Below are 12,500 nucleotides of genomic sequence, written 5' to 3'. Positions count from 1 at the left end.
TCTCAATAACCAGGGAAACTAACTTCATTACTACCCTTAATTAAATTATATAAAAAATACATTTGTTATACACCCATATTGAAAATAATTTGTAAAGATTTAAGATTTGATATTGGCAGAAAGGCCTTCCGTCCAGGATGATGAAGAGATGGCGGCCTGAAAGTCTCTCAGTGAAGTTCATTCGTTGTCCAAACAGAGTGTGGGAGATCTCCTCCTTCTCCATCCCTCCATACCCAGCCAACAAGAAACTCAGAGCATTCCCCTTGTCCCCGACGCTGCTCTGAGCCAGGGGGCTGGGGGAGTGAACTTCTCACCGAGTTAATCAAAGAGCGATGAAGCAGTGGGTGATTCGTCTTCTCCTTCACTGCCGACGCTGAGAGGGTTCTGTACACATCCATCACTAAAGCCGCTGCCAGGCCCCTGTGCCAACTCCATGACCCCCCCCCCCACACACTGACCCCCCCTCCCCCCCACACTGACCCCCCCTCCCCCCCACACACTGTTCTTCACTCTAAATCATTTATGTGCCTGCCAGAGAGGCTCAGGGGTCATGGGTTTCTCAGGACATTGTGTGTGTGTGTGTGTGCGTGTGTGTGTGGGGGGGGGGGGGGGGGGGGGGGAGTTGCTGACCAGTAAGAAAACATCAACATAACATCTGCAAAGCTCGGCTGTCTTCTGTTGTTGTTGTGTTATTTGTGATTACAAGCGTTGTGATAACATGCATGTCTATTTCCCTCTATGGATTCATCCACACGGTACTCTAGTAGTAAATAACGCATGGCTGCTGCTGCTTTATGACGCTGTCAGGGGGCTGTCAATACGGTCAAAGGGCAAAGGGGGGATACGGTGATTCCAGTAGCTTTCAGTCGCGTCATTCTATGCATGTGGTCAATGCAAGAGTCAATCTGGATCTATAGATCAGACAGGATATTTAGGTGGAAAGTATAAGCTGTCGAGGACAACGTTCATTAATTAGATTATATTTTCCTTCCCACAACTCTCGCAATAACCTGTGGCTTCACAGTTCACACCAATAGCCTAGCACCCTGGATTCTCACGCAAGTGATCCAGTCGCATTAGAAAGCCTTTGTTTACGGATCAGTACCGCACTCGACCAGTAGATGTCTGTCTTCTTTCGCCCACGGTCACTCTTTGAAATTGGATAGCAGTTTTTTCAGGGTTGCATAAGAACGACGGCCTATGTAATGCTTGTCGTTAACTATGACTAAAAGTGGAAGCAACACACAAAAGGTGCTGATGCATTTACACTTAGTTAAAAATAAACTGCATTGAAGTCAGGTTGAGTGGCTTCTAAAGGGTTAGGGTTAGGGTTAGGGTTAACCCTAACAAACCATGGGTCAACAATCCAATCTCTGAATGAAGCAGTTTTAAGCACAACGAAGAGTAGGACTACCCTACATTACTATCTATTACAGTGTTATGTTGCCTACACTACTTATACTGAATAGTATAGACCCCACTACTAGTGCTGCTCCGATGTGTCAATGTAATATTTTATTTTTCAATGTAATATGCTGCTCAATATATTCAGTTATATTGAGCAGCCCTAGTGACCGGTGATTTAGGTTTAGAAATAACACCTGTCGAAATCATGGACCTATAAAGAATGTCGAAATAGCCTTGCTTCATATGAACATTGAACTGCGTTATCAGGCGTGACGGAGTTAACGGGGCGGGTCCAGCCGCACTAACTGTCCTATGATTGGCCCGCCCCTCCACCCTAACTGTCATGTGATTGGCTCGCCTCTCAGAGTTGTCTCTGACGCGCATTGTTGTGGGCGTGTCGCGGAGGATATCGACCGGAGAAACAACAATAGAAAGATGTGTCTTGGACTATTAACGCCTGTGGCTGCTCTGTGTTTCGATTCTGCTCTAAACAAAGGGATGTGACAATTATAGGTACACGTCTGCAGCGAAACGTCCAACCTACCACGTTTGGAGAAGTGTAGGTCAGCCCAGCCGGGCGATTTATGCAATAGGAATATGTGGCCACTGTGACAAGTAGCCTACTTCTTCTGCGACATCCGCAAAAAGTCTATTACCTCCCATCTGCAACAACGGTCTGCAACCTCTTATTTCGAAAGTCTGTTTTCTTTCCGGTGCGGGACGCAGTTTGGCATGTGGGTCAATACTGGAACCGTCGGCAGGTAGGGCAACTCCTTCAAGTCCCCTACTGGGTCACGTGTTCGTTATTCTATAGTGCACAACGCAATAACGGGCAGATATCATGTCGCCACTTCGTCTCTTCCTTGAGACATCAGAGAAAGGCTGCCCCACACAATGTACACCCCACGTGGGCTCCCTCACAATGTCTTATCGACTTGTTTCTGCTGCTGCTGCTGTGTGTGTGTGTGTGTGTGTGTGTGTGTGTGTGTGTGTGTGTGTGTGTGTGTGTGTGTGTGTGTGTGTATAACCGGATCCACTTGGGGGTTTGGTTCTTCTTATCTGTCACCGACCTCCAGACAGTTGGTGCGCTGCCTCGTTGGACAGACCCAATGAATGACTCAGGTGGTTATGAATGGTTGCGGACAGACGAGGATTAGTTCATTGATACGCAGTGATTCTAGCAGTGTGTCAGCAGCAGTCTCAGCTGTGTGTACTTGGTATCATACTGATAGACTAGATTTAATTGTGGATGATTTAATACAAGATTGCATGCCGTGGCTCAGCGTGTGTCATTACACGGTTGTTTATCAGATCCCCAAAGACCAGAAACAACTAATGGAATTAATGTTGCATAACAGTTTTTTTTTATTAGACTCGATCAAGTTGTATTTCCTCCTTGGCCTATATCGATACATCTTTGTTATGCACAGGTTGGTCCGATTACAATAATCTCTGCTTCTAAATCCTGGGTTGTATGTATTATACTACATTATTTAGTTATTGAACCCACCATCTGTAATTATGATATCAATGAAGACGTGTAACTTTATTCCTCATATGGATAATATGAGTACAAAATCCATCAATAGGTGGGCTTGTGCCAGTTGTTTAATTTTTAATGCACAATGAGTGGTTTCTATGATTTAGAAATGAAAGAAGAAGAAATACGAAGATATAAATTAGTAAATAAATTATATGTCTAGGCGTTGGTCCCCGGACCACTGCACTGTCCTACCCTAACCCTAACCCCAACCCCAACACTAACCCTTTATCGTGTTATTCTATTCTACAGGCCTATGTTGGCCTTGATTAAACACAGGGATATCAGAACATTAATCCATTTGTCTGTGGTGTATCGTCCAGAAGGTCAATGGAATGCTTAGTGTCTGACCTATTTCTACAGCCCAGGGGCACAGCCTGGGCACAGGGAGACCTGGGCCTGAGACCTGAGCCTGGGACCCAGGGAGGCCTGGGACCCAGGGAGACCTGGGCCTGGGACCCAGGGAGTCCTGGGACCCAGGGAGTCCTGGGCCTGGGACCCAGGGAGTCCTGGGACCCAGGGAGTCCTGGGCCTGGGACCCAGGGAGACCTGGGGCCTGGGACCCAGGGAGACCTGGGCCTGAGACCTGAGCCTGGGACCCAGGGAGGCCTGGGACCCAGGGAGTCCTGGGACCCAGGGAGACCTGGGGCCTGGGACCCAGGGAGACCTGGGCCTGAGACCTGAGCCTGGGACCCAGGGAGACCTGAGCCTGGGACCCAGGGAGTCCTGGGCCTGGGACCCAGGGAGGCCTGGGACCCAGGGAGACCTGGGACCCAGGGAGACCTGGGCCTGGGACAGACCTACATGGAATGGTTAGCCAGGATCACATGACAGAGCATGTTGTGATGTAAGGAACCTGTCCGTGTCAGACTGCGGCCACAAGACATTTATGTGCTTGTTTATTTTCCACACCAGTGATTTTGAGAGTTGCTTGTGTGGGTAGGTGTGTTGTCTCTGTTCAGTCTTAAGACTGGTTTGTGGTCAGCATTATGTGATGCGCGGAAGCCTTTTAACTATTTGTGGTTTATGATTATCAGCTTCTAAGCTCTTCATCTTTAAACCACATTCATGGTGATTGGGTAACGGTTTGTAACCTGACTCCGCCAGATGGATTGATTCACATTTGCTCAGCGTTTCCATCTGGGAACCTTCCGTTGGAGAACTTTTGGGAAGGAGCGAAAATACTGGTTAGCTGATTGGATAAACCATCTGTCTACCACACCTACGTTGGTGATAGACGGGCCAAGTCAACCAATCAGATCAACGAAGTGTATGATATAACAGAGCGTCGAGGCAAAGCATAGCTCGTTAGCTCAGGAAGCAAGCAACGTGTCGGTAAAGGATATTTGATCAAACTTGCCCGATAGCTACGCTCTTCCCATCCATGGAAGCCGCCATGTTGTTTAGACTGAACAGTCGCTTCTCGTTGTGTCACACCTGAACCCGCCTCAAAGCCAACGCTGATTGGCTGTTCGTTTGGCAAACGGCTCCCATCGCAGGTTACCAGACTGATCTGAGAGTGAATACAATGGAGCCAGATCAGGATGGTCTCACAAGGCTAAAAGTTTTGAAGCCTTTTGAGGATTGTTAATACTTAACGCACATCTTGGTTCATAACAACATGTAAGTAACTGTAACTGTAAGGATAACAATATAATTATAACTTAAGTTATAAGAGTTGAAAGTTGGGAAAGTTTTCTAGGAATGGGAAGAGCGATCTTAGGATGGGTAGTTTGAGATGGACCCAGGGGGTTGTGTGGGGCAGGGACAATGGAAATGAGGTCAGCTGTCTGTTTGTAGATCTGAGTTGCTGTTCAGTGAAGAGAGGAGTATGGGCAAAGTGGTATGAGAAAACTTAATTAACTGTGATCCATGTGTGGATCAACACATCAATATATCAAAATATATGTCTCTTTTACTCTTTGTATATCATTAAGATTGGTCCATGCATGGTCGACCTAACTTAACTGCTAAGGTCATTTGAAGCACAATAAGGTCATTGTAATGATTTACATAATATAAAATAGTATATAGACCCAATGCTAGCAGAATGTTCCATGCAGTACGACTGTCATATACAGAAATGGAAGCTGTTACAACCTAGTCAGATGCATGGCCCTTAAACTTGTCTGCACCAGACAGACAGAAGTGTGTGTGTGTGTGTGTGTGTGTGTGTGTGTGTGTGTGTGTGTGTGTGTGTGTGTGTGTGTGTGTGTGTGTGTGTGTGTGTGTGTGTGTGTGTGTGTGTGTGTGTGTGTGTGTGTGTGTGTGCTGCACATCTGTCTGGTGCGTGAGACCTGAGCCCAGACCGGACCAGAGTGGCTGAGGTTTACTGTCAGCAGCACAGGATGACCAGGCAGCAGACAGACAAGTTATGTAACCAGTCTGAGCCAGCTGGGCCTCTGGCAGCTACTGTCCTACACACACACACACACACACACACACACACACACACACACACACACACACACACACACACACACACACAGTATATCAATTAGGCCTGGGAGATATGGCTGAAGGACATATCACAATATAACTTGATCATATTGATTGATATCGATAACTATTGATCATTTTAATGACCTAAAAAGACTAGGAATTACCACGCTGGATTCAAACACTTCTGTTTAACACTTAATATGACCTTCCACTTTTCTTCATTGATAAATACTCCAATGTCAATGCAACAATGAAAAATACAAATATTGTAAATAAGTATGGAACTGTGTTTGTGTAACAAACCCAGCTGCTAGATTCGGTGGTCCAGTCTCTTACCAATATATATCAAACATGTTTTGTATTGATATTGATCAAAAGTCTATCACGATACAATCATTTATTGTTTTATTGGCTAGGCCTAATATCAATCACCATTCATTGGCCTTTGAGTAGAGCAAGTTGTAGTTGAAAACAGTTTGGAACACGGTCCGAGTAGCACTATGAAATTGAACTGTGTCTATGGGTTAATGTCTGGCAAATCAGCAAGAGGAGAAACAATGGCCATGGGGGGGGGGCAGGGGGGGGGGGGGTGGATGGAGAGAGACATGAAGTGAAGGGTGAAATAGTGGAGCATCAGAGCGGACGGGACGGAAAGGCTGAGTGAACAAGAGGAAGGCAGGGTATAGGTCAGTGGGTCGGACAGTGTGGGAGACTATTTAGCCAACAAACCAGACATAGCACAGTAAAACACAGGAAATGGAACTGAAAGCAAACGTTCAGCGACAGAATTATGGTTCTGATGTAATGCATTATGGTTCTGATGTAATGCATTATGGTTCTGATGTAATGCATTATGGAAGCACCCAATACCCAAATGATGCATGAGTCTGTGTGTCTGTCTGGTCTCCTGTACCATCCTCCCTCTGCTAGCCCAACACACGCTCACACATCACATTCAACATTCATGTCATAGCATTTGCTTTTGCACTGGTTTTACCGTGTGGGTATGTGCAAAGACGATGCACACACACACACACACACACACACACACACACACACACACACACACACACACACACACACACACACACACTCAACCGACCACAGATGTAAACAGGAGAGTGTGTATTTGAAATGTGCTGTAAGCCAACAGCTGCGGTCTAGACATCTGAGGTCTAGCCCCCGAACTGATTTCAAATGAAACCTGAGCTTCCTGCTACTTCCTGCACCCCTGGGCGCCCTCCGGCCTGGTGATGTCTGGTCGTCGGCTGCCGTCGGAAAGATGGGCTCATGGAAATGAACGTGCACGCCTGCTGTGCATGCACATTCATTTTTGCATCTGTTTGTTTCTGTGTATTTGTAATATGTGTATGCAGTTCACATTGGTCTGCTGCATGTGTACTCGTTTACATATAAGCTTGAGCCAGTGCTTATGTGTGCATTGTGTAAGTTGTTGGCCTTCCACATGATCATCAGCTAATAGCCTGGCAGGGGGGGGGGGGTGGACACAGCGTCCCAGATAAAACCTGTTCTCTGGAAGCTCTGGAGCCCTGGATCCCCCTCATCTCTACTCTCTGTTACATCACTGCTCTCATATCCTACCAAGACTCATTGATTGGCCCTGAGCTAATTAACACACACGCACGTTAAGCTTAAATCGGTCAATGATAGGGGATGTCTCCCTGACCTTTCACTGCACTCTTTTCTCTTTTTCTGCATATCTTCCTTTTTTGTCGGTGTGCTTGAACTGCGTGCGAATGCACAAACCAGAAACGACCTCATCACGGCCCTCGCTCAAGGTGCCTCTGGTGGTTCGTCGCTTGTCACGCACCCCTGAAATTTTGAAGATTGTCATCAGAAATCCTCCAATCATATCCACGATCTGAGCGCACAAACTGAGCGTCAGATGATGACGTGATGCATGCTGTCACTACTTCCTACACTCCTGTTGTGATTGTTTATTCAATAAGGATGCAATTGTGTCCGTGTCCAGTTCCCTCTGCAGCGTTCCCTCTGCAGCGTTCCCTCTGCAGCGTTCCCTCTGCAGCGTTCCCTCTGCAGCGTTCCCTCTGCAGCGTTCCCTGTGTCTGCAGCGTTCCCTGTGTCTGCAGCGTTCCCTCTGCAGCGTTCCCTCTGTCTAAGAACATAGACTAGGGCCAAACGGCGACTATAAAATGTGACGGCCGTCCGTGGGCAGTAAGCACACACACACACAGTGGTAGGGTTAGTACTAACCCTACTAACCCTAACCCTTCACACACACAGTGGTAGGGTTAGTACTAACCCTACTAACCCTAACCCTTCACACACACAGTGGTAGGGTTAGTACTAACCCTACTAACCCTAACCCTTCACACACACAGTGGTAGGGTTAGTACTAACCCTACTAACCCTAACCCTTCACACACACAGTGGTAGGGTTAGTACTAACCCTACTAACCCTAACCCTTCACACACACAGTGGTAGGGTTAGTACTAACCCTACTAACCCTAACCCTTCACACACACAGTGGTAGGGTTAGTACTAACCCTACTAACCCTAACCCTTCACACACACAGTGGTAGGGTTAGTACTAACCCTACTAACCCTAACCCTTCACACACACAGTGGTAGGGTTAGTACTAACCCTACTAACCCTAACCCTTCACACACACAGTGGTAGGGTTAGTACTAACCCTACTAACCCTAACCCTTCACACACACAGTGGTAGGGTTAGTACTAACCCTACTAACCCTAACCCTTCACACACACAGTGGTAGGGTTAGTACTAACCCTACTAACCCTAACCCTTCACACACACAGTGGTAGGGTTAGTACTAACCCTACTAACCCTAACCCTTCACACACACAGTGGTAGGGTTAGTACTAACCCTACTAACCCTAACCCTTCACACACACAGTGGTAGGGTTAGTACTAACCCTACTAACCCTAACCCTTCACACACACAGTGTTAGGGTTAGTACTAACCCTACTAACCCTAACCCTTCACACACACAGTGGTAGGGTTAGTACTAACCCTACTAACCCTAACCCTTCACACACACAGTGGTAGGGTTAGTACTAACCCTACTAACCCTAACCCTTCACACACACAGTGGTAGGGTTAGTACTAACCCTACTAACCCTAACCCTTCACACACACAGTGGTAGGGTTAGTACTAACCCTACTAACCCTAACCCTTCACACACACAGTGGTAGGGTTAGTACTAACCCTACTAACCCTAACCCTTCACACACACAGTGTTAGGGTTAGTACTAACCCTACTAACCCTAACCCTTCACACACACAGTGGTAGGGTTAGTACTAACCCTACTAACCCTAACCCTTCACACACACAGTGGTAGGGTTAGTACTAACCCTACTAACCCTAACCCTTCACACACACAGTGGTAGGGTTAGTACTAACCCTACTAACCCTAACCCTTCACACACACAGTGTTAGGGTTAGTACTAACCCTACTAACCCTAACCCTTCACACACACAGTGGTAGGGTTAGTACTAACCCTACTAACCCTAACCCTTCACACACACAGTGGTAGGGTTAGTACTAACCCTACTAACCCTAACCCTTCACACACACAGTGGTAGGGTTAGTACTAACCCTACTAACCCTAACCCTTCACACACACAGTGTTAGGGTTAGTACTAACCCTACTAACCCTAACCCTTCACACACACAGTGGTAGGGTTAGTACTAACCCTACTAACCCTAACCCTTCACACACACAGTGGTAGGGTTAGTACTAACCCTACTAACCCTAACCCTTCACACACACAGTGGTAGGGTTAGTACTAACCCTACTAACCCTAACCCTTCACACACACAGTGGTAGGGTTAGTACTAACCCTACTAACCCTAACCCTTCACACACACAGTGGTAGGGTTAGTACTAACCCTACTAACCCTAACCCTTCACACACACAGTGTTAGGGTTAGTACTAACCCTACTAACCCTAACCCTTCACACACACAGTGGTAGGGTTAGTACTAACCCTACTAACCCTAACCCTTCACACACACAGTGGTAGGGTTAGTACTAACCCTACTAACCCTAACCCTTCACACACACAGTGGTAGGGTTAGTACTAACCCTACTAACCCTAACCCTTCACACACACAGTGGTAGGGTTAGTACTAACCCTACTAACCCTAACCCTTCACACACACAGTGGTAGGGTTAGTACTAACCCTACTAACCCTAACCCTTCACACACACAGTGGTAGGGTTAGTACTAACCCTACTAACCCTAACCCTTCACACACACAGTGGTAGGGTTAGTACTAACCCTACTAACCCTAACCCTTCACACACACAGTGCTTCAAGGCAAACTCTACTGGAGCCTTTAAGGTAGAGAAGTCAGCAGGAGAGCAGAGTGTTTCCCCTGAGCTCAGTTACTGCTGGTACTCGCTCTGTTGGTCCCAGCAGTACAACCGTCTCGTCCCAAACAGGACAGGGCTGTGTTTACAAAGGATGAAAAAGATGTGTGTGTGTGTGTGTGTGTATGCCCCTCTTTCTCTCTGTGTGTCTCTCTTTCTGTCTCTCTGTCATCCCCCTCTCATCCCTCTGTTATTTTCCGTTATGTCCACTCTGGTCCATCTGCCTCTCAGCTGTACTGCTCATGTTATTAATGCCACTGATTGTGCACTGAAAGTATCCCTACCCACTCCTCATTCACAGTCCTCTGCAGCTGTGTGTGTGTGTGTGTGTGTGTGTGTGTGTGTGTGTGTGTGGTTGGGTCGTCCCTGGAGATGTTGCATTGGTAGATGGGTAGTGACAGGTGGTGGTAGTGGTGGTGGTGTGTAGTGGACATATTATTCATAACTTTGGAAAGACACAGGCCAGACAATTTCACCTCCACATTGAGCATACTGACGGAACACAGACAGTGGTCTACAGCTCAGACAAATGAATGTAGTCCGGCCCTTCTTTTCACACCTGATGGTCTCTGATGGTATCTGATGGTTCACCTTCTTTAAGATGAACTTGTGGAGTCTCAATGTTGGCAGCTTTATTTTTTGGTTGTACTTTTCATGGAAATGTATATCCATGTATATGTATTTGTGATCAAATACTTAAGAGGCTTCCCCGAGCTGCAGCAACACAGGCATCGTATTAGACAGGATGAAAGATGTTTATGGGCGGTTCACGGCTGGCTGGATTCTACTACAGTGCACATGGCTTGCTTGTTTAATGAATAGATGGCCTTTATAGACACTGGAGTCTGTCAATGCAGGCCTTCACTAGCATCCACATCAATGGAGTAACAAGCCGCAGCCTTTAGGAATGTTTCAGGGGCTCTATTTATGGGGATTTGGGTCCTCGTACAGTTGGCAAGAGCCAACGGGTTGGTTTGACTGGACTCTCAGTGTTGCAGTGTCGATATCACCTTGATAAATTAGCTTTCACAAGGAATATGCTTGTATATGGGTCGCCAGCCGTTTGTTGTGGCACGCAATGAATGCATGTAATCAGTTTAGGGCTATGGGGATTTGAAGCTTTTCATAAGTTATGGTTTTGGTTCTCTAGCTCTTTTCGATTTCGATAGGAGAACTTGGTGTGACTTGGTATGTGATGCCTGGTTCTTTCTAGAAGACAATGATAGGACTGGATGAAAGCAAATCTTACCATTGTCTTTGAGTCCATTAGGTAATTCATTCATTCATTAGTCCCTCTGATTCATTAGTAATTCATTCATTCATTCATTCATTAGTCCCTCTGATTCATTAGTAATTCATTCATTCAATAGTCCCTCTGATTCATTAGTAATTCATTCATTCATTCATTCATTAGTCCCTCTGATTCATTCAAGTCTTTTTTACTGAGCAGGCTTCATGTGCAGGTTGTAGCGCTCTGGGGAACATTCATCCATTTGAATTCCATTAAATGCAAACAATGTAGTCTTACATGTACGCACAAACATTTATGTATGCACAAAGGAAGCAAAAAATATATATATTTCACACCATGGATGAAGTAGATGACTGATACCGGGTCCAGAGGTTTTATTTATTCTAAAGTAGAAAAGACTTTCGAGAGCTTTCTCTCCCTGCTGCAAAGAGGCCAAGATATGTTTTTCGTCTGCCAAAGTACTGTAGATGCTTTATCACATACCAGTCTTTGGTTTATTTATTTAATTCTCGATGAGGGCGATGGTATCTTCTCTCTCTCTCTTCCTGTGCTGGTACATAAATAGCACTGCTGTCTCCCCGTTGCTCAGCCTGAACCTCCGTCTGTTCTGTGGAGGAGTTTGGCAGCAGCCTGGCTACACTGGTCAGTGCCGCCATGGGGCTTTCAGACAGGACTTGTTTGACCCCATGCGGCTCAGAGCAACCTCCTATATTTCGGCCAATCATTGCATAGAAACTGTAACTCCAACTCTGCAACCATCTCAATTTGTTTTTTATTTTTAAAAATTCTCCATCTCTCCATCTCTCTCTCCATCTCTCTCTCTCTCTCTCTCTCTCTCTCTCTCTCTCTCTCTCTCTCTCTCTCTCTCTCTCTCTCTCTCTCTCTCTCTCTCTCTCTCTCTCTCTCTCTCTCTCTCTCTCTCTCTCTCTCTCTGCCCAGGGCACTCTCCATGGATATAGACACTGACTATGAGCGGCCCAATGTGGAAACCATTAAATGTGTGGTGGTGGGAGACAATGCAGTCGGCAAAACACGGCTCATCTGTGCCCGGGCCTGCAATGCCACCCTCACACAGTATCAGCTCCTTGCCACCCACGTGCCAACCGTTTGGGCCATCGACCAATACCGTGTATGCCAGGAGGTGGGCACACACACACGCACGCACGCACCCGCTCACGCACGCACACACACATACTCGCATGCACACTCACACACACACACACACACGCAGGCACACACACAAATATTCAATAAATACCCACATGCCTGTTCACATACACCTACCCATGCACATACACACACGCACACACACCCCAACACAGCTCGCTATCATAATGTCTATGTTATCAGCATGCAGAATGGCAGCATGGCAGAGTGAACATGATGATGGCAGAGTGAACATAATGATGGCAGAGTGAACATAATGATGGCTGTGTGAATGTAGGTGCTGGAGAGATCCCGGGACGTGGTGGAC

At 46.6% G+C, this 12,500-nt stretch overlaps 1 protein-coding gene across 5 annotated transcripts in view; it reads left to right on the top strand.

Moving 5' to 3' along the window:
- Positions 1 to 12,500, top strand: part of rhobtb4 (Rho related BTB domain containing 4) — a 49,337-nt gene that overhangs the window by 15,574 nt on the left and 21,263 nt on the right. For 3 of the 5 annotated variants that reach the window (XM_084468536.1, XM_084468537.1, XM_084468539.1), the window contains 2 exons: positions 11,966 to 12,167; positions 12,471 to 12,500. The exon at positions 12,471 to 12,500 is cut by the window's right edge and continues 74 nt beyond it. In XM_084468536.1, the coding sequence (XP_084324662.1) occupies positions 11,966 to 12,167; positions 12,471 to 12,500 (232 nt within the window). Of the gene's footprint in view, positions 1 to 1,744; positions 2,169 to 11,965; positions 12,168 to 12,470 lie in introns of those variants that run through there. The other 2 variants (XM_084468535.1, XM_084468538.1) reach the window with 2 other exon arrangements.

Source organism: Micromesistius poutassou (assembly GCF_964030765.1).
Source record: "Micromesistius poutassou genome assembly, chromosome: 5".
Lineage (NCBI taxonomy): Eukaryota > Metazoa > Chordata > Actinopteri > Gadiformes > Gadidae > Micromesistius > Micromesistius poutassou.
Note: the sequence above shows the minus strand (reverse complement) of the source record. Positions and strands in the feature narration are given on the sequence as shown.